This window comes from Notechis scutatus, chromosome 3, assembly GCF_049901735.1.
Source record: "Notechis scutatus isolate UNSWTSFEM ecotype Mainland chromosome 3, rNotScu1.2, whole genome shotgun sequence".
Classification (NCBI taxonomy): domain Eukaryota; kingdom Metazoa; phylum Chordata; class Lepidosauria; order Squamata; family Elapidae; genus Notechis; species Notechis scutatus.
The window spans coordinates 105,312,330-105,336,081 of NC_142011.1; the positions used below are offsets into that span (position 1 = coordinate 105,312,330).

Consider the following 23,752-nt stretch of genomic DNA (forward strand, 5'->3'; position numbering starts at 1 on the left):
GGGGAAAACCTCAGAAAACTTCACATGAAGGCAACGTGATGCCACAAGTTGGACACCTGTGTCCTAGAAGTATGTAAAGATAACCTGGGGCTTAAATAGTATCTTGATATAGTGTCTATATATCAGGAGTTAGAGAGTGGATAACCATTCTGCAAAGTAAAAAAAAAAATTTTTAAAGGAGTGGGGAGGCAAGGCAATTGTGGCTGATCATAGTGAAAAGAGCAACAAGACTAAGAATAGCAAGAACTGAGTAATCAAGGGACCACATGTGCAGACCACATGGCGAACACATGTGCAGATTCAATCTTGATATGAGAAAGATGGCAAAATGTATGTTTTTTTAATAAAGAACCAAGAGAATTAGACCAGATACTAACAGGGACGGATGAAAAACTAATGAAGAAAATGTATAACTATTTATTAAGTATTAAATTGGAAAGTGAGCAAGTAAAAGAAACAATGATAGCTTGGGCTAAGAATTTTGGATATACAATAGAACTGAATAAATGGCAAAAGTTCTGGGATAAAAATGTTAAATTAACTACCGTATTTGCCGGCGTATAAGACGACCCCCCCACTTGGAGGCATGTTTTTCAGGGCAAAAAAGTCATCTTATACGCTGGCAAATATGGTAACTAATCATCCAATATTTACACAGTGTATATGTTATTCTGTGTTGGGAGTGAAGGATGTTTGAACTCTCTTAGATGGACTGTCTAAAGGAGCGTGTCTCGGAGTAGGCAGGCGTTACTCCAGAACCCTGGCCCTTCCCGGCGGAGTCCCTCGGGCTTTCCCGCAACAGAGTCCTCTTGCAACGCGTCCGCTAGGTCAGCCAAATGATCCCGGCGGGGTCACTGGAAACGCCCTCCAGAAATCCCCGGGGCTGCAGCGGCAGGGCGGAGTGCCAGGGGCCGTGGGAGGAGCAGGAAGGCGGGCCGCCCTGCCTGGGGCGACCCACGCTCTCGCTCCCCCCAGTCGCTGCAGCCTCGGGCGGAGCGAGGCGAGCGGGATTCGAACCTGATTCAGAGACGCGGGGAGGCTCTTGGCGGAAGCGACGCGGGGGATCTGGGAGGCCAGAGGCGCCTTCGCTGCGTCCCACAAGCATCCGAAAGCCGGCAGTGGATATACCGTATTTGCCGGCGTATAAGACGACCCCCCCACTTGGAGGCATGTTTTTCAGGGCAAAAAAGTCATCTTATACGCCGGCAAATACGGTATGTCAACTGCACATAAAGAAAATTTGTATAAAATTAGTATAAAATAGATAGCATTTTTCACCAACAAAATTGGCAAAGATGTTTTAAGGACATGTCCACACCAAGTGTTGGAAATATAATCAGACACCTGGTTTATATTATCATACGTGGTGGACATGCCCAAAGGCAAAAAAAATGGACAAAACACGGTTGGAAAAAATGACAAAACATCACATAGATCTTAAACCTGAAATATTTTTGCTGGGCATCTTACTGGAAAAATGTGATAGAGGGAAAATATATTTGATTTTACATGATTTTACAGTTTACAATTCTGCAGCTAGAATTGTTTTTGCACAACAATGGAAAAATGAAGAGATCCCACCAGATGAAAACGTAATTAAAAAAATATTAGAATCTGCAGAGATGGATAGATTAACATTGACAATTAAGGAAAAGGAGGAAACTGAATATTTTTTGACATGGTTGGCTAACAGAAACAAAAGCTGAAAACATGGAAATGTAAGAAAAGAACTAATGTTATAAGAGAGATTTGTTAAAATGATAAGCAAACATTATTTACTGTTCAATTGAAATCGAATTTTTTATGGGTTATAACATAAGAATAAAAAAACTTTAATAAAAAATACTAAGAATATTTGCCTGGACAGAATGGGCAAAAGATACAACTATGATATATATAGCTTACTGCTAAATCATAGCAGGCCTGTCATCCAATGCAATCTAGATGGAGAACTGCTGTTATGCCTCATTTCTTGATTCAAAAGCTTCAATGTGCTCTTAGTAGCAAATTAAATAGTACACTATCACAGAGAAAATAATTCAATTTCTTTTTTTTTTTAAAACAAGTTTTATTAATTTTTAAAACACACAAATTATCATTATTCATTACATGTTTAAACCTTTTTCCATTGTAAATTTAACAAGTCAGATAAATTATGATTCTATTTTAAACCATTTCCATATAATATACCAAAACCTCTTATTCAATTTCTCTTTACTTCTCTTTACTCTTATTCAATATCATTATTATTATTTCATCTGTTTCTTTCTGACTTAGTTACCATTATTCTCATTCTATATTTCTACAAGTTTTTACCAATTCTCCCCCAAAAAGACATATACACACAACACACAAAACATAAAAAAATCTTTTTGGAAAGTAACTTGGACCCAGGTGTCTCTCTCTTCATGGACTTCAATTATATTCATGCTCATCTTACATATCATTACTTATTTTATTTACCATTCTAAGCCTTCTATATTAACTTCTCCACATATTTCACACTTCTTAATTCTACCTTAATTAATCATCTTAGTTTGAATCATTATATTTGTATCTTTTGTCCATTTTTTATCATCCCTTTGTCTCATTCCTTATGAAAAAAAGAAAATCAGTTTCTCCTGAAATCATTAATCAGAGTATGATGCCTTTCTATCTCCCCCTAAGTTAATCAAATTAATCTTTAAAATAATATCTAATACCCAATCAGATTTTGCTTGGTACATTCTATCTAACTAATACATCCAACACAATTAAGTGCATAATTAGACAATAAATCCAAATATTAAAAAAAATACTATAATAAAAATTTTATAATAACATCAATACCATAATTTTATTAAACTCTTTAATTAAAACAATATTCTAAACCTCTCCTATTATTAAGTTTTAAAGCCAATCATTTTTAAACATTTTAACATTTTAATCTCTTATCAACTCTTAAACCATTGCAATACTACCATCTCATCTTATGTACCTTGCAAAATCTTTTTTTTTTTTTTAAAAATTATACTTTATCCATTATCCATAAAAATTCCTTTTTTTCATTTAATTTCAAAACATTGTAGCTTTTCTCCACCTTTTCCCTTTCTTTCTTCTCCCAACAAACCTTTCTACCCCCTTCTTCTAGCCTCTGCCTTACCGGCTTCCCTTCTCTGTCGTATTCCTTTTCCCCTTTGTTTACTATCATCATATTGGTTTTGCACTTTATTTTTCCCTTTCTTAAATGTTTTTTAGATCTTAAGTCCTTAAGTCCTTTAGTTTTCTTCTTTTCTCTTCTTTTCTTTTCTTTCTCTCTTCCTTCTTTCTGGATCAAATTCTGAGATTCATTAAAGATGACTCCTTCCTTTCTTTCTTGTTCCTCTGCTGTCTTCATCTGTTGTAATGTTTGTTGATAATTAGTAAGCGCCATTTCTAAGAAAAGGAAAGCTTCTTCCACACCATCTTTACCATTTTTTTTGCTTGTTCATATTCTTTTCTTAGTTCCTCAACAGAAAGAGCCATTATAAATCTTTTCTTTTCTTTTCTCCTTCTTTCTTCTTACAACAACCAGAATATTCAAAAGAAAATAAAAAAGATAAAACAGTCCCAAAGTTATCAATCAGTCCAAACCAAGGCAGAGTTCTCACTTTCTCCTTCTGGGGTAATATCAATCAAAGAGAAAGAAAGTCCAAATCTGTTTAAAATCTTATTACAATATATTCTAGTCTTCAAATCCTTAAGGCTTCTGCTCCAACAAAGTCTTAGCATACAAATATTTTCTTTTTAATCCTCTCTCTTCCCACTCATCGCTTAAAACCAATTTCCACCTAAAAAAATAGGTTTCTTAATATCCAGTTATTTATTCCGTAGGAAAAGAGGGAAAGCTATCCTTTCAGCACCTTCAAACAGCCGCTTTTTCCTCTTCTGGCAGGTATTATTCAGAAAGTCATACTTTTCAGGAATTTTATTAAATATGTCTTAGAGTCCTAGGAGCCAAGAAAAACTTTCTCCACTTCCTCCTGCGCATTCTTACCCGGCTGCCAGCTTCTTTGTGGCGGCCATTACGGACCGCCGCTGCACCGTCCTGGGAAAAGGGGCTCTGCCGGCCAGGGGGTCTGCAACACCCCAGTCCCTTCTCCGGATCCCCTACCTTCAGCTGCCCCTGCAGGGCAGCCTAGCTCCGCATCCGTGTGGGTCGGAGCCCCAAAACGGCTAGCGGCAGGGATCGCGCAGCTTCGCAAATCCCTGCCGCTCGCGAAGCCGACAAACCGGAAGTCCAAAATAATTCAATTTCTAAGAGCATGTTTTAACAGAACAAGTTAACAAGTGACAACGCAAATATGGAATAATAAATGTATTCCAATGTTATTTCTCTTAAGTGTCTTGTAGATTTGAGCAAAAAATTAATACAGTATAAGCCATGTTTGTTGCTTACGCAATGAATCTGAAGTCATCTGAAGGAAACAGAACTACTCTTTCACATATGTACATCAAATTCAGAGTTCACTTTGAAATTCAAAGTGTTCTATAACCCTGGCACATAATTCTCTTTTCTGACTAGATCAATGAAATTCAAGGTTTTACATACGACTATTCATTTTGACACTTTAGTAATAGTTGCCTATTTTTCACCAATGTTACAAATCACATTACACAATACTATTTTAGATAAAAATATTTTAATAGTTTAATGAAATAAAATATTGAGCTTGGTAAATGTAATTTTTAAATCAAATGTAAATAAATTTTGGGTTGATTTCATTTGCCAAGAAAAATAAAAATAAAATAAAAAGGAATATATTTTCCTACATTTAAAGACTCTAAGAAAGTGCAATCCCCTCCCATTTTGATGAAAAGTTGTAAGATATATTTAGTTCATTGCACGCTCAATGATTTTCCCACATTTGATAATCCTATCATTTCTGCGCCCATCCACTTTTCCTATAATAATCACTGCTCTGGCATTTTCAATAAGTACATTTTATTACTACTGTTACTATTAATGCATGCCAAAGTTTTGTTTCTAATTACATTCATATGTGCTCTCATAGGCATAAACAGGAGGCAATTATGTTTACCTTTGGTGATGCTGAGTGTGTTGTCACCACTTGCTACAAAATCATAAAGTGCAACAAAAAGATTGGGGTCACTCTCAGTGGCTCCTAGAAGATTCTCCTTGGAACTCCACCTGATGGCTTCATTCAGTGCCTGTGGTTCAGTGTCACAACCAAAAGGGCGGTGGAGAGCCTCTGAGAAGAGAAGAGGAGAGGAGAGGAGAGGAGAGGAGAAGAGAGGAGAGAAGAGAAGAGAAAAAAGAATTATTTTCTTTTCTTTGAAATTTAATAATATAGTGAATGTAGTCCTGAATGGCACATAAAAATCAAGTTTAGATACAATTTCATAATCAAAAGACTAGCAGAAATAATATAAAATTTGAAGTCTTCTGCTTAAAAGGATTAGAACTTTTCATGTCACACATGCAAAGCTTCGTCAACAGGAATGTTGTTAAGCACATGGAACAATGGAATGGACAAGAGGATTATGGAGTTGTTCTCTTGATCTGTACATAATCAGTAGCATCTAGCATCCATTTGCTTTGCCAGCTAGTGAAGCTCCATCAACTAACTAATGAAACAAACATTAAAAAACAAACTGAATGCCTGAGAAAATGCCATTAACATCTGACCACAATCCACTTTATATTATCTATGTGCGCACTCTTAAGAGACATACACATAGATATTTAATTGTACTAGATCAAGAGTCAATATATTATTTAAAAAATAGTATGTACAGGTAGACCATGCTTACTAATTGTGTCATTCAGTTTGTAATGGAGTTAGCCCATTATGTTCATATGTTGTGATAGTTGTAAAATGGGCTGGTCACATTACAAACTGATTTTATGATCTTTTTTCCAGCAGACATTGGTCTGCTATGGGCACAGTTTTGCCATAAATCAGAAGTGCTGGTTTTCAGCAAAACTATCATGGTCATATGACTGTGGGACGCTGCAAACAGTTGTAAATGAAGCCATGTTGCACAAGCACCTGAAGTTCGATCATATAACTGCAGAGGGCCCCCAACTGTTAGAACTTTGAATCTGGGTCACAAGTCCTATTTTACAAGTATGTCATAACTTTGAATGGTTGTTAAGTCAAAGACTACCTGTACTGATTATATCTTATCACATGCCAGTGGATGATCTCTTCTAGTGGCTTTATGGGGAGATAGGATAGCTCCTCGATGGAGGGCTAAGGTCTACCAACTGAAATCAAATGTAAAAAACAGTGCTCTTTTCCCTCATCCTCCCAATTCTGAATTCTTGGAGATGATCCAGAATGTAACTGAGACAGCAAGCAGAATCAGAATGATTGTATTCCCTCATCCCAGATTTACCACAGGTCATCAATAAGACTGACCAATATAGTTTTAGTTTAACCTCCAATTAAAATTACAGGCACTTTCTGTAATAAGAAGCAAAAAGATTGCAATAATCTCAAATATCTCAATGATAAATCTCTTTCTTTAATCTCTTTTAGAAATTCTGACAAATATGTAACAATCTCTTATAATGGAAAAATGTAAAAAGGTCTTAATAATTACAATTGAAACAAGTGTTTCATCAAATGTATTACTTTCAACCATTCTCACCAATTACTAATAAAAAGGTGGCAAACTGCCCATCCTCCTTTCTGAGCCAGTAAGATCCCTGTAAATCAAACTTTAATACACTTTTAATCCTTTAAAGAACTTCAAGAGAGAAACATACATTTTTACACAGTGATAGAATAAGAGCCATGCAAAACATTGTTTCTCAAGAATACCTTTCAAATCAAGAAAATTGGAAGTAGACACCTCTTCAGAAAAGGAGCATAGTTGTTCATCACACTCTCTGTCAAAACTACTTGACTGAAGCACTATCTCCACAATCATGCTGCTTCTTAACAGAAAGCCAATCCAACCACTACCCCAAATTTAAAAGTCCTCCTGCAACACAGCATGCTATGCACATTACTGAAAAGAACAGGGGCCAACAGGAAAGGCAAGACAGTTGGTGTGGGAGGGGAAGCAATGAGCGAAGCATTCTTTTTAGCAACTGGAAACAGGAGACATGGAACTTTTCCAACTGCTAGGAAGCAAGGAACAAATTCTATGTTCAAACATTTCTGAAAGTGATAGGATAAAACAATGAAATTAATTCATAGTTTAGAATAAAGATTGCTGAATAGAAAATATTTTTCCTCTTTAGCTGACAGTTAACACACAATATTTTTCAGTGTGTATAAAATTAAATCATGATTTTGGTGTGACCTCTTCATGAGTTACTAGTTTATGTTTTTAGCAAAGGACAAATGTCCAATACCAGCTGTCAAATTTGCTTGGCTTTCAACTTGATACAAGATTGCATTCAGACAACACAGCAAGCCTGGCTTATGGCAGAACTGTAATTTTTACCCATTATTTTGAGCTGTACGTCATGAATATTCAGTGCAGGTAATCTCCATTGATGACCACAATAATGCCTAGAATTACGGCCATAAGTCGTGCTGACTATTAAGTGGATCATCATGTGCCCAATCTATATGACTTTTTTTTTGCTGTGGTGGTTAAGCAAACATAGCAGTCATAAAGCGAATAGCATGGTCATTATGCAAATGCCACAGGCGTTATATGAACTCATTGTTTGCAATGGCATTTTTTTGCCAGAAACCAGAAGTAAACACTGGTTTCTGGAAAAAAAACCTATAGTAAATCATGGTCATATGACCACAGGACATGGCAAATGGCTGTAAATGAGAGATAGTTGCCAAGCACACAAAATGCAATCATGTGATCCTGGAGGGAGGATGCTAGAACTTCAAATCTGGGACAGAAGTACCATTTGGGGGAGTCTGTCATAATTTCAAATGGTCACTAAACAATTGTTGTAAGTTCAGCACTACCTGTAACTGCACTGTTATTAGTGTCTATATTTTTAGAGGAGATTGTTGGGAGGGTGCTTGGTGCTTAGCTACAAATGGCCCTAGATGAAGCAGACTAACTCTTTTCAGTCTAGGATCAAGCCAAGGTACAGTACTGAGATGGCATTGGTTACAGCAGATGACCTCTGGAGGGCATAAGATGGGCAGCTATCCTGAGCCTCCTGAATGTCTCAGTGGCTTTCAATACCAAGGCATCTGGTATAATGTCACTTTTTTCAGTGCCATTGTAACTTTGAACTGTCATTACATGAACTGCGGTAAGTCAAGGACTATCTGTACTGTTATTTTCAAAACAGCTACATCTCTAAATGTACTTTCCAGTGAAGGCAGTCCATTAGAAGTTATTTTAAGGAAATATCCTTGAAAGGATGACCCACTTGGTCACAGGTTGTCTAGTTAACATTCAAACTTTCCTGACATAGGGCCTAACTATCTCAGGTCTGTCTATGTCCCTTAGGGCCTGTCCCAGTGGTGGGATTCAAAAACTTTTACCACCAGTTCGGTGGGCGCGCTTCGTGCACGGGCATGCCAAACACGCATTCTGCAGGCGCAGAGGCGTTCCAACTCACCTCCTACAAGCTTGCACTCTCCCGGTCGCTTCAGCAGCTGCCACGCAGCACTCTTCTGTACCGTGCCAAGCAGCTGTGCTTCAAAAGCAGAAGATAAAGGTGCGTATGGGAACCTGGGCGGGCGGGTGGGCCCAACAGCAGAGCGGGGGAGAGAACCAGTTTGGTCTCTGCTGCTCATCGCCGCTACTGGCTCAGCAGAACTGGGCAGAACCGGTGGCATACCACCACTGGTCTGTCCATCCTGTTTTGATCTTATCATTGGAATGCTCCAAATACAGTCGATAAAACATATGTCAAAGACATATGAATTATGTGTGTCAATACACTGTTAGCTTGTACAAAGGCCTATTTAATTCCAATATATTAGAGTTTAATTTTCATAATAAACCATTAACACACAGGACTGTTCAGGAACCATATAAGTTGCAAAATGTAAACTGTGAACTTAAAATGGCCTGGATTTAACATTAATTCACCCTCATTTCCAATATCTGCTGAATATTCCATACCTGGCTTTACTTCAGGACAAAGGGCACAAATATGTTCAGCAGCTTATAACATAGCAAATTAAAACATTACACATTCTATCCTCTGCAAATCAAAGAAAACATCCACGTTCATCCCTATGCAGGACATATGTCATCGATCATTATTTTAAGAACCTTCCTCCCACACAAAATGAAAGCTAACTTGACTGCTATTACATCACTCCATCCTTTGGTGTAAGTGGAATGTCATAAAAGACTTATCAGCCGAGTATCAGCTGTTTGTCTTGAGAGGCCCCATTAACATTTGTCTCTACTACACCTGTCTTTGCAATTTACCAGTCTTACGATTCAGTTGTCTATACACTCCAAGAAGAATACCAAAAAGAAAACCACAGGGCAAACAGAGCAAAGTCTCTGCTTATTTAGTTGTTTTATACTCCCACCTCTTAAGAAATCAATTACATCAAACTTTTCAGAAATGTAAAATCTTTGTGAAAGCAACCTTTGAAAACACAGTAAACAGCATACTAGAGTTATGATTCTAATAGGACACAAACATTACACCCACATCTTTACTCAAAGTTGCAGGGACCAATGTAAATCCTACTATTTTTTCCTACCCTGGAATGACCAGAAATGTAACCTAGAATCCTACAAATAATTGTGATAATACAATAAAAAACATAAAATAATTAGCAATGTTTTGCTAATTTTAAACTTTACTATACTTTTGCACATCCTCCAAGTCTAGCTGTGCTTCCTCAATGCGTTGGTGGGATAAGTAAAGAATGCTGGGAAGAATATATATAATCCTAGTAGAATCACCCAAGACCTGAAGATCATCCCAACTGCTCAGCTAAAGCAAGCAGCCACTTATACTTGAGCCAATCACTCTCTTTCAGCCCAACTCACCTCACAGGGTAATTGCTCTGGAGAAAATAGGAGGAGGAAGATGTGTTAGATATGTCCATGGCCATGAGTTATTTGTAAAAATAATAAAGATGGGATATAAATATATAAATATTGTATTCAGCAGCAGCAATATATGAAGATACTTGAGGTACAAGGACATTTTCATGTTTCATCTCAAAGGCAATGAGAAACCAACACAAAGATCTCAGCACAGAAGTTAAAGTATTTCAGGCAACTATTAGACAAGAAATTCAGATGCAGGTTGCAAACTCAAATTGCTATACTAGAGGACATCAATGGACCAAAAATAACTAATTCAAGGAAGATCACAGAAAAAAGGAAGGAGAAAGTTAGTAGCCTCTAGTACTAGAAGATGAAGTTAGACCAGCATGCTGGTCACTACAAAGTAGGAAGGCTACAATAACTGATAGAATATCTATAGTAGGAGTGTCAAACTCAAGGCCCACAGGTGTGTTTAAATCTGGCCCATAGGGCTGGCCTGGAAATATCAAAGGAGTGGCCTGTGGTGCCTCTGCGGCCCTCATGCAGCCCGTTTTTGGCCAGCAGAGTGCTGCTGGAGGGCTCCAATTATGTGGTCTCAAGTAAGTGCCTGATCTGGTTAGAAAACAAGCAACATCCTATGTTAATACTACAGTTTAATGCCAGATTTTACATACTGTAGGTCCATTTAATCTACAATCAACAATCTATAATTGACAGCCATTTCTATTTACTATCCTGGAAATTTACCTCTGCTGTTAGATCTTGTATTATCATGTTATTTATGTTATTGTATTTTTATTATTAGTTGAATAATAAAAATACAATAGTATAACTAGCTTTTCTGCCTAGAAAAGCAATTTACTATTAAACAATAGGGTATAAATTTAGAATTAAAAAGTTTAGTGGAGTATGAAGAATAAGTAATAAATGTTTGCCAGTAAGGTAGAAGATAGGAAAATGGTTACAGTAAAGAACTGTGGAAAAAAAGAAGAGAACAGGAAAAAATGCATCTTGAGCCTATGTCAAACACTCACCATGGCCATGCCCACCCCTGGCCATGCCCACATGGCCCTCTGAGGTCAAACACAACCCTAATACGACCCTCAATGTAATTGAGTTTGACACCCCTGATCTTTAGCAATATGGCAAGTGACAGAAGAAGAAGAACCCATAAAGATTGTAACCATGCTATGTCATGCCAGGAAAGCTAGAGAACAGCACAGTGGCAAACAAATTGGAACATATCAATATACGCAGCCATATCAAAGAAAGGAGGCAGAACAGAGCATGGAAACTATTGCATAATATCCTTAATTACACATGCTAACAAATTAATGCTTAGCATAATCCAACACAGTTTAAAGCCCTACATGGAAAGGGAAATGCCAGATATTTGAACTGGCATTTGGATAGGCCAAGGAACACGAGGAACTGGATAATTGAGAAAGTCAAAAAATAAAAAAATCAGTATATCTGTAATTGATTATAGAGAGGCTTTGATTGTGTTGACTAGGCCAACCTATGGAATGTCCTTCAGGAAAAACCTATATACAAGACAGAAGACACGATCTGAATGGATCATGGTGAAACTGACTGGTTTCAGATTGATAAAGGAGACACGGTTGTTTACGTCCCCTTACTTATTCTATCTATATATGCAAAATACATACTGAGAAAACTGGATTGCAGGAAAATGAGCATGATATTAAAATTGCAGGAAGAAACATCAATCAACTTTGCTGTGCTGATAACTGAGAAGCAAATTACCTGCAGGTTCTAGTAATAAAGATCAAAGAGCACATTAAAGAAAATGGGACTAACATATATTAAGACAACCAAACTCATGACAAAGAGGTATAGCAACCTGGCTTACAAGTGACAATGAAGAGATGCTCGTGGATAATTTCTACATTTTAGGATCAACTATCAATGTTAAAGGGGGTTAACAGTCAAGAAATGTGTTGCAGACTAGCACTTGTTAAGAGTAAGAATGACAAATACGTTCATATGTCATGGTGTTATGTTTATGTCTAAAAAGATCAAAACTGTTCAGGCAATTGTTTTTCCTGTTGACATTACATGGAAGTAAAAGCTAGACTTTGACAAATCTAGACAAGAGTATCAGTGTTGGGGATTCCTAAGAATACAATGGATAGCCAAGAAAACAAATCTATGACCTTTAGAACAAGTCAATTTATAGTTCTCACTTGAAACACAGGTGATTTGGGTTAATGTATGTAAATGTAATGTTAAGACACATTATATGAAGCTCTCTGGAGAGATTTAAAATCTTCAGTTCCCTTCCAACCCTATGATTCTTAATGCCAGGAAAGAAGATGATGACCAACTACATAAACCTAATTATAGCAGTGATGGATGTCCTGTTGTGTAAGGGATCTTCCTGGAGAAAAATCTATAGTATGGTTGCTAAGAGTTATCATTGACTTTGTGGCACAAAATCAAAAACTACTTCTGCAGTGACATATTAATTTTGTTTCCTGCCTCAAAAGCATTTAAACAGGCAAGATCAAAGATTTGGATAGGAGGGAGTAAAAGAACCCCCAATTACTTACAGTTTCCAATTTGGCAGGCTGGACGTACAGCTATAGCCTGGATCTAAGAATCTTGCAACTCTGGGAAGTTCCCCACAGATAGAGCTCTGAAGCACATCAGACATAATTGATAAAAACAAGCTAAAGAAACAGAGAATCTGCAATACCCTCCCCTACCAATGACTAAGACAGACAGTATGTGGCCAACTGGTAAAGTTATTAATTTTAATAGAAATTGCTTTATTTAATGTAAAGTTGTTGTGTTACAGTAGCTGAGATACAGTTTTCTACAGGGATTATAAGAAAGAAAGGTCCCACGGTTGTACTAAAATGCAGTGATTAGCAGGGGTCTCCTACCTCCTACCAGCAAGAATATATGAATTTCTGAAAATACACTGAAGTCATTCTGCCACAGTAGTTATGACAAAACACAAAATAATCATTTACCAGATAATAAATTGATCAGAATGCTACCTATCGAATTTCCGGTTTGTCGGCTTTGCGAGCGGTAGGGATTCGCGAAGCTGCGCGATCCCTGCCGCGCTAGCCACTTTTGGGGCTCCGATCCGAAAGGGTGCAGAGCAAGGCTGCCCTGCAGGGGCAGCTGAAGGTAGGGGATCCGGAAAGGGCTTGGAGATGTTGCAGACCCCTCCCTGGCGGCAGAACCTCCTTTTACCAAGACGGTGTAGCGGCGGTTCGTAATGGCCGCCACAAAGAAGCCGGCAGCTGGGCAAGTATGCGCAGGAGGAAGAGGAGAACGTTTTTAAAAGTGAAAGTCTTCTTGGTCGATCCAGGACTCTGAGATATATTTAATTTAATTCCTGGAAGTGATGGCTTTTTGGATGATTCTTTCCACAAGAGAAAGTAAGCGGCAATTCTGAGGTGCTGAAAGGAAAGTTTACTCTCCTCCCACGAAAATTAACAAACGGATATTGAGAAACCTGTTTTTTTTCAGGTAAAACTAGCTTTATGGGATAAGTCGGAAGGAGAGGACAAAAATATATTTATCTGGTTGGATTTTGTTGGAGGAGATGCCTTAAGGATTTGGAGACAGAAATAAAATTTTAATAAGGCTTTAAAACACAGATTTGGATTTTCTTTTTTCCTTTGTCTGATACTACCCCTGGAAGAGAAAGTGGAAATTTTGGCTTGGCTTGGCTTGATTGAGGATTGTGGACTTTGGGATTGTCTTACTTTTCTTTTGGAATATTTTGGTTGGAGTAAGAAGAAAGAGGGAAAAAGACAAGAAAAGATTTATAATGGCTTTCTCCTTGAGGAACTGAGGGATGAATATGAGCAAACAAAAGCAGCCTGTAAAGATGGTATGGAAAAAGCTTTTCTATTTTTAGAAATGGCGCTGGTTAACTATGAACAGACAATGCGACAGATGGAACAACAGCAAGAAGAAGACACCATCTTTAATGAATCCCAAAATTTATCTAAGGAAGAAGGAAGGAAGAAAGCGAGGAAAATGAAGGACTTAAGATCTAAAAAAACATTTAAGAAAGAGAAAAATATGATGCAAAATAAATACAATGATAGCAAACAAGAGAAAAAGGAATACAACAGAGAAGGGATGCCAGCAAGACAGAGGTTAGAAGAAGGGGGTAGGAAGATCTGGTGGGGGAAGAAAGAAAGGGAAAGGCGGAGAAAAGCCACAAAGTTTTAAAATTGGATGGGAAAAGAGGAATCTTTTTCAGGATAAAGAGTAAAGTATAAATTTTCTTAAAAAGATTTTGCAAGGTACATAAGACGGTATTGTAATATTTGTATTAGAAATAGAAAATTAGAATGGCTTAAGAGTTAATAAGAAATTAAAATGTTGAAATGTTTAATAATGATTGATTTTTAAAATGTAATAAAATATTGAAGGAAAGGCAATGAGAATGCTATAAGATTTATTATTTAGATTTATTATTTAACTACGTATTTAGGAGGATACTATGTATTTAAACATTTCCGATTTATTACTCTGTTTTTATTGTTATTAAAAGTAAAAATTAATAGATAGAATGTACCAAGCAGAATCAGATTGGATATTAGGTGTCATTTTAAATGTTAATCTAATATTTAGGAGAGGATAGAAAGGCATCATACTCTGATTAGAGATTTCAGGAGAAATTCTTTTTTTTTTTTCATTATAAGGAATGAGATAGAGGGATAATAAAGGATGGGCAAAAGATATAAATATAATGATTTAAATTAAGATGGATTGAATAAGATAGAATTATGAAGAGTGAAATGTGTGGAGAAGTATATATAGAAGATACAGAATGGTAAACAAAATAGGTAATGATTTTTAAGATGAGCATGAATATAATTAAAGCCCATATAAAGAGAGTACCAGGGCCAAGTTACTTTACTAAAAGATTTTTATATGTTTGTTTGTGTCTGTTTATGTTTTTGAGAAGTATTGGTGAAACCTTTTAGAAACACAGAAAGAGAATGACGATAATCAAGTCAGAAAGAAATAGAGGACAAGAGATGTTTTTATGCTTATTTAGAAATGGTTTAAAATAGAATTGTATTGTATAAGATAAGGTTTTATCTGACTTGTAAAATTTATAATGGAAAAAGGTTCAAATATGTAATGGTTGATGATGATTTGTTTGTTTTTGAAATTAATAAAACTTGTTTAAAAAAAAAAAAAAAGAATGCTACCTATCACCTCTACTCCAATCTTCCCAAATGCCACTTTTCACCTTAACTTGTTTATTTTGCCAAATGAACAATGGGCAATTTTTCAAATATTTGCACCTGCCCAACATTTTTTTCTAAGAATTCCTTTCAGAATCCTATAAAGCCTAGAATGATTCTCAAAATGAACATAATACTGAAGGCTAGTACTATGGTTTGTACCATGCTAATTTCTCTCCTTTTCTAATTTCAACAAAATTGAAATTTCCTAATTACTCAAAGTACGATATATAGATTGTGCACATTTAGGAAGGCTTCTATAAGTTGACATTCTGTGCATAGTTTAAGATCTGTAGCACACCCTAGTGGAAAAATGGAAGTAATTATTTCCCCAGGTGTTATTCTACTTTGCAATTTACTAAAATTGTTTTTAATCCCACCTGTAGAACATTATTGTTTATAGGTCTTCTGTATGTAAATATTAACATATAGCTTTCTATAACATTAAGCCTAGGTATGAGTGAAAGTTATAGCAACTAGTAAAATAGAGGTAGGAATATCTGATTTCTTGTCAGTTTAGCCATAGAGATCAAATGAAAGACACTTCTATTGACACAGAAATGACATTTCTCATCTCTTCTCATTTCTCATCTATTCCAGCCATTCTGAAATCTGGGAGTTACAAGAACCTAAATATTTTAATAATTTATTCAAATAGTAGAATAATACTAGCGAAAAAATCAATGCTGCCACATGTAAACTTTCCTGTAATTTTTTTGAATAAAGAGTAACTTCTGTTTAGGGAAACCCAACACAAATAATAAAAGTTCTTTTACTCATAGAAAGAAAGTTCCCTGAGATCAAAAAGAGTCAAGATGTGGCATTCTCATTTCAGCTCTGTCAGAGCATGATCCACAAACATGATCCATGGTCTCTCGTGTCCTGACCTGAAATCTGACTTGAGAGAACGCAGATTATTTGCTTCACCCAAAGCTCTTTGAAACTACAACCTGCCTATCTTCTCAATAACCTTGCTAAGAAAAGGAAAGTTGGAGCCTACACAAGCGTCATCCGACAACAATTGTCGGGTCCAGCAAAGGCATTTTTAGTAGGGTATGTACATTCATCTCTTTTGGAGCAGATGGCACTCACCTTCTCACATTAACCATCACATGTATCCACCATGTGCTATCTCCCAGGAAATTTTCATTAACCAAGGAAGTCATGGATCAAGCAGACTGATTTTAGATCAGTAGAACTCAGGATCCTATTCATTTTCTCAAACACTTCCCAAATAACCAAAGTCTCATTTAATTTACATGGCCTTGCCCAATAGGAGTGCAGTTTTAGACAAATCTGAACAATTTTTTGTACGAGATACTTAAGAACAGACCCCATAATGACACTGCAGATGTTCCTGTAGATCCAGCAGAGTTCAACACTTTAAATAGGGTTGTTAGAAAGCTACCTATGGATGCAATAAGAGTGAAGAAATTTCTTATCAACACAATATAATATCTAATATGGGCTCTTACAGATATTCAGTCAGATTCACTCGTCTTTTTTCCAATACAGTTCTAGGCATCTGTTCTGTCACTCCATTCCTGAGACTCCTCAGAAAATGGGCGTTGGTAGAAGTTACCCTGAACTATCTATGCTGCGAGAGAGCCCAGGATGGGGTGACTCCTTCCTATGACGTCATTTAGCTGAGTCTGTACTAAGATATAAAAGCCAGCCACTGGGAGAGACCCCAGCTTTGGCGGAAGATACTTGACAGACTGAAAGGTGTCTCTGAAAGCACAAAATGAATACAGAAATATGACTTACCCTCTCCGGACGAATCAAGGGAGGGGCTGGGCTCTCTCGCAGCATAGTTAGAAAGGGCATTCAGGGTAACTTCTACCAATGCCCATTCTCTTCCATGCTGCATCGAGAGCTCAGGATGGGACATAACAAAGGTTGCATGTCCATGGGCGGGTCCTCGTCCGGCTCATCAGACCGACTGTTAAACCACTCGTTGAAACACCTGTCTGCCAAAGGATGCAGTCGCTGAGGCAAAGGCATCCAGACGGTAGTGTCTGATGAAAGGAGACGGGGAAGTCCACGTGGCTGCACAAGAGATCTCCTCCAAGGGTGCTTGGGTCACCCAGGCAGCAGAAGTGGCCGCGCTTCTGGTAGAGTGCGCCGTCAGACCTTGAGGAACCGGAAGGGCCACAGCTTTGTAGGCCTGCTCAATGCAAGATCTAACCCACCTGCTAATAGTAGGAGAAGAGGCCTTGTGCCCCAAGTGAGAAGGGAAAAGGAAACAAACATGGCTTCCGACTTCCTGAAGGATGAAGTGCGCTTAATGTATATTCTAAGAGCCCTTCCTATGTCTAGCGTGTGCCACTGCCGCTCTAAGTCATGGTGTGGGAGGGGGCAGAAGCCAGGAAACACAATGTCCTGGGACCTATGAAACCAGGTGTTAACCTTTGGAATAAATGAGGGATCCAGATGGAGAACAACCCTATCATCCTGTCTGATGGAAAGAGCAGCGAGCTCGGATACCCGCCTGGCTGAAGTGGAAACGAGGAACACTACCTTCAGAGTCAGGAAACGGGGAGACACTGTTCTAAGGGGTTCAAAAGGGGGGCTTCATAAGGGCATTAAGGACCACATGAAGATCCCAGGAAGGATACCTGTAAACCACCGATGGGTGCAGATTGGAAGTCCTGTTCAAAAACCTCCTGACTGAAGGGTGACTAAGGAAGGAAGCGAACCCCATGAAAGAACCGAGGAGAGGGCCTCAACCTGCCTGCGTAAGGTGTTGGGGACCAAACCTTTCTCCAGATCATGCTGAAGGAATCTAAGAACCTCTGCCAACTCGGCTGAAGCAGGAGAGAGACCCTCCCTAAGGCACCATCAGGAAAGGGCCTTCCAGGTGGCATCATAGATGAGCTTTGTAGAAGGTTTGCGAGATGCCAGGATAGTGATGATGACCCTTTCTGGAAGATCAGCCTCCTCTAGCCGCTGCCGCTCAAGTGCCACATGGTCAGCTTGAGCCACTGGGGCTCTGGATGGAGCAGAATCCCCTGATGAAGGGAGATTAGATGGGCTGGGATCCTCCAAGGAGAAGCCACCGATAGGTTGATCAGGTTCGCAAACCAGGGCCTCCTTGGCCAATAGGGAGCCAGGAGGAGGAGCTCCGCTTGTTCCTCCAACATCTTCCGAATTACTGCCGGAATGATGGGAAGCGGGGGAAATGCGTAGAGGAGGCCTTTGGGCCATCTGCACCAAAGAGCACTGGGCCCCTCCGCTCCTTGGCAAGGAAACCTGGTGAAGAATCTGGTGACCTGGGTGTTTTGAGGAATGGAGAAGAGATCCACCTGCAGCATACCGAATCTTAGGGAAAGGTCCCTGAATAGAGATGGAGGAATGGACCATTCTGCCTGGTTGACTAGGCTCCTGCTGAGCCAGTCGGCCTGGGAGTTGTCGACCCCGAAGATGTGGTCCGCCGAGATCGACAACAGGTATTTCTCTGCCCATAACCCCAACTGTAGAGCCTCTCCCAAGAGGGCTCTGGACCTTGTCCCCCCTTGCCGGTTGACATGAGCCATTGCGGCCATGTTGTCCAAAGGACTAGAACATGAGAGCTGGTCACTGAGTGCCTGAAATGCTTGAGAACTAGAAAAATGGCTCTGAGCTCTAGCCAATTTATGGGAAGGGTCGGCTCTGACCTGGACCAAATGCCCTGAGCTATCCGGCCCTGCATATGGGAACCCCAACCCAGGAGGCTGGCTTCAGTGGTTATCACTAGCCTGTCTGGGACCCTGAACATAAGTCCCTTCCAGATTAACGGGGAACACCACCAATTGAGAGATCTCCGTATTTGTGGTGGGAGCAGGACCTTGATGGATGAGTGGCTGGTTCCTGCTCGTTGGTAGGGAAGCAGGAACCATCGGAGTGGACGGAGTGGAAAAATCCGTGGCTCTGGAGATATGACAGGGTAATTTGCAGATCCTGATGGGCTGCATGGATGGAGGAGGACAGAATCAAAATGTCATCCAAGTAGCACTGGATCCTCACTGGAACAGAATGCAGAGATGCCATCAATGCTGCCAGAACCTTCATGAAGACCCTTGAAGCTGATGCGAGGCCGAAGGGAAGTGCTCGATACTGGTAATGGGTATTCTGATAACAGAAACGGAGAAACTGGCGATGATGAGGCCAAATGGGGATATGGAGAAGAGCCTCCATGAGATCAATGGAAGGAGATCGCCCTCCCGAACGCTCTCTTAAAATAGAATGCAGAGTCTGCATTTTAAATTGCCTGTATTTTACAAATTGGTTGAGAAATTTTAGATCAAGGATGGCTCGCCACCCCCCAAGGCTTTGGTAATGATGAAAAGGCGAGAGTAAAGCCCACGTCCCCGTTGAGAGGGGGAACGGGTTGAAGAAGGTGTTGAATGGCCTGATTCATGAGGGCTTGCCTTGACATGTCCCAAGAGACAGGACAGATCAAAAAATTTTCTGGGGGTGGTGTTAGGAAGTCTAATTGTAACCCTGACCTAATAGTGCTGAGCACCCAGGCGTCCGTCGTTGACTCCTCCCATTTAGAGGCAAAGAAGACTAGATGACCTCCGATGGGTGGGGAGAACGAGGGATTACTTAGAGTGACAGAAGGAACAACCCCCTCCCCCCCGAAAGAGCCGTTTACCAGTAGAAGGTTGTTGCCTGCCAGATGCTTCTGCATGTTGGTCTTGGCGTTGGGAGTACGGCCTCTGAGAGCGAAGGAAGCGAGATGAGGTCTCCACTCGAAAGGCAGGAGGGCGATAAGGAGCTGGGCGATAATCGGCTTTCTTCCAGAGGAAGAGAGAATTTTACGTTTATCTCTGGTTTCGATGATAAGGTCCCAGAGCATCGCCAAAAAGCTTATCGCCTGCGAATGGAACTGAAGCCAGCTTCCATTTTCGACGTGACTCCGCCTGCCAATTTCGGAGCCATAACAGTTATCTGTCTGCTACTTAAGATGCCATGGCCTTGGATGCAAATTTTGGCGGAATTGAGAGTGGCATCTGCAGTGAATTCCGCCGCTGCGATAATCCTATTAAGGTCTTGGTGAGACCGAAGGTCAGAAGCAAGCAATCTATTCTGGAGTTGGCGCAGCCACCGTATGGATGCCCTCGTGGAAAAAAAAAAAAAAGGATGCTGCTGTTGAAGCCCGAACAGCCCATGCAGCAGCCTGGTGATTGCGCTAGAGGGCCTGTTCAGAACGTTTATCATCCGGTTTCAGGATATCTTCTGGCTCCATGGGAGTGCCAGAAGATGAGAATGAGGCCAGAATTGGAATGTCAACAGAAGGCACTGCCAGGGCATTGACCAGGGCCTCGCTGACGTTGTAGAAACGCTTATACAGAGAAAATGGGCGAGGACCTGCGAAGGGGAAGCGCACTGTTCCTTGACCATGTCCAGGAACAAAGTGGGAGAAGGCAAAACCTCTGCATGCACTACAGGCTTGGAGAAGAGCGAGTCTCCCTGGCTAGAGGGATTTCCTCGTGGCTCAGGAGCCACTTCCTCCGGTGACAGCTTGGCAGTGTCCAAGGCCTTGCTGAGCAATGGCCTGAAGAGAGAAGGATTGAAAACCAATGCAGAGGATGTCTGCTCTGGGCGAGAATCCTCTTCCTCTGAAAGATTTTGGTCAAAGGTCTTGCCCTCTTCACGTTCTGAACGAGAGGAGTAACTGTGTTCAGATGGTGAAGCCCTTCCCTCCTCATCAACCTCCTCCCATTCTGATAGAGAAGAATGGACCCTGAGGTCCTGGGGCCTGTGTAAATCAGGGTGATGAGGCAAGGAACTTATAGATTGAGAAGGGAGAAGGGTCTGAACCCTTTCCAGAGGTCAAAGAATTTGCTTGAAGCCTTCAGCCAATCCCTGCCTAATGGCCAATGAGACAACATCTTGGATATCCCCTGGTCTATGCTCAAAGGTAGAGGCAGAAGGCAGAAGGCCCGCTGCTGTGGGAGTGAAGATGGCTTCAGGCCTAGATTGAGAAGAGGTTCGAGGCCTGGAGGGAGGGGAAGGAGCATAGGGCCCATAAGCCTGTTGGAAATAAGGCCCAGATCTGCTGAGATCCTGAGGATCAGATTGTATTGCAGAAGCCTAAGAGATCAGGATGGAGGATGGAAAGGCTCATAACTTCTCCTCCCCTGGGAGGGCTTGGTTGGGGCCCACGGGTATCACCTGAAACATGTTGTAGTTGCACTCCCTTCTGATGAGTAGTTCTGTTGAACTGCCTCTCTAAGGCTGCATGTCTGCGCTTTTCTGCCCTCAACTTAGCCTGAGTTGCCTTCTTAGGGGCTAGAGCATTAGCTCTGATTTTAGCAGCCACCTCCCTCTGGACTGATTGGGTGCGTTGCCTACGTCTTTTTCTCTTATTGGGCTTAAGAGGCTGTTCCACTGGGGGAGGGAAGCTCTGTCTGAGCTTATCTTGCGATGGAAAGAAACTGTTTGAAAAAATTTTGTATTAAGCCCCTTAGGGTATAAATTGGCCCCCGGGCTTACAAAATGGCCGCTCACCTCGTGGTGGAAGGCTTCAATCCAAGATGGCCACTGACTAGGGGAAACAAGCTCCAAGATAGAAGAATCGCTCCTTAGGCTATAAAGAGCCCCGAGCGAAGTCAGCAAAGGAAAGGGCAGTCTTCAGTAAAGATTCTAACCAAGCAAAGTCTCTGATCCATCAGAAAATCAAACTAAAAATATATGAAACCAATGATTTATTGCTGAGCTTCTGTATGTTCAGAGGTGGGTCTGGACACTCAGTTCTGAGATTTGATTTTTTTCTGGAGTCTCCAAATTATTGTATATCATTATAAATTGCATTTTCTATTATACTAAAGAGCAAGGTCCTGATCATAATGTCCCCATAATGATCTTAATGTACTGTAGTTTCACTGTAAACATAAATAAGCATAGACTGAAAGAGATGCTTGAAGATCAGAAACTAAATAATTATACTGCATAAACACAAATATCTCCGTATATCATCTCCTTGGTATCATGCATAGCATAATTCTGGGTTCAAGTCCTCCTTTTGAGTGATTAGTCGGAATGACAACAAACTGATGGATTAGGCCTGTTATAGACCACCTAGCATGTCTTTCTGGCCACCGACCATATATCAGGGAGATCTAAAAGATACTTGCTTGTCTATCTGAAATATATCTTTAGTTCAATCCACCATAGTTCAGATTCGTCAGCTTAAACTCCTAGAAGAGGTACATATTTTTAGTACATAAATACGGTACTTCAAATAAATAGAACTTGAAAATGTAAAGAATTCCAAGTCAGGTTTTCACTATTCTATAGTACACTCATCCAATATCCCACAGTAACAAATTAAAAACTACAATACAGAAATAAACATTGCTAAATTTAATTTTTTAAAAAATGAATCCAAGAAAAAATGAATAAACAAGAAAGTCTTTGTAGAATGAAACTCGAAATCAAGAGCTTGAACTGGGTTTGTTCCAGTAACAGAGCCAAGTTCTCTAAAATAGGCTCCAAAAAAAATTAAAAGGTCATCTTTCTAAGAGCAACTCACAGAAAAGACTAATCAAAATGATCGGAGAACTAGAGCAGTTTTGCTGCAAGGAAAGATCTCAGTGGCTGAGTTTTTTACTTTAGAAAAAGACAAATAAAGTAGTTTATAAAATCAAAGTGCCCTATTCTTGCAATGCTTCATGAGACCTCATTTTCCAAATTGTGTGCACCATTCATTCTGCAACTCAAGCACCCTATTCTCATAATCCTTCTCCAGAAAGCTTCTGGTCTTCCCCAGGTCTTGCAAGAACAGCTCCTGGCGTTCTCCAAATAATACACTGGCTTGGAGAACAACTCTTAAGTTCTAAAGGAAAAGAAGATAGTGGTTTTCATATTTTTAAATTCTCTGGTGTATTCTAAAGAGAATGAGAAATAAATTCAATTTTAATACAATTCATTGCAATAATTCAACATTTAAGATCTTGAACGCAGCTATTTGTGTTTCATTTAAAAGTTACAATGAAACTTCCAAAGAGATAATGCTAATACAACAATGCTTGTCTTGTGGTTTACAAACCCTGCCAGAAAGAAACCTGAAGGGATTTGTAATGTAGTTAGTTGCCCATTTATTCCACATAAACTATCTTCAGAAATCATAAGGGTATTATTTTTTCTTAATGAGCCATTGTATAACACTATTTAAAATTTACAGCAGAAAGAAGTTTAAACTGATGTTGTAAATACTGTAACTTATTATTTTCACTTGCCAGCCACTGGAGGCCCTCTGATTACATTATTAGAATGGATGGGATTCAGGCAAATTGTTATTTAGCCCATTTGGGGTGTGAGGAAATTTTAAGGAAGAAATGAATATAAATACTCTCAAGAGATTTTGCACTCCTGGTTCCTATTTGTTTTAAACTTGAAAATTTTACTATGAAACTAGGCCATTTTGCTACCAAATTTCAGCAGCACAATTTCATTTTCCAGGGCTGGGATTGATTTATAGTGAAAATTATAGAGGTTCAATTCCATCCCCTCCCCACCCCTATTTTCCTCTCCCATTCTCATCTTTATTTCTAGAAAAAAATATCCCCTTACACACA

The 23,752-nt window shown here is 39.6% G+C and overlaps 1 protein-coding gene across 1 annotated transcript in view; it reads right to left on the bottom strand.

The window, feature by feature from the left end:
- The window catches only part of ABL2 (ABL proto-oncogene 2, non-receptor tyrosine kinase), a 66,790-nt gene that overhangs the window by 30,131 nt on the left and 12,907 nt on the right, over positions 1-23,752 (bottom strand). Inside the window, exon 2 of the mRNA XM_026669211.2 lies at positions 5,061-5,231. Within this exon, the coding sequence (XP_026524996.2) occupies positions 5,061-5,231 (171 nt within the window). The remainder of the gene's footprint in view (positions 1-5,060; positions 5,232-23,752) is intronic.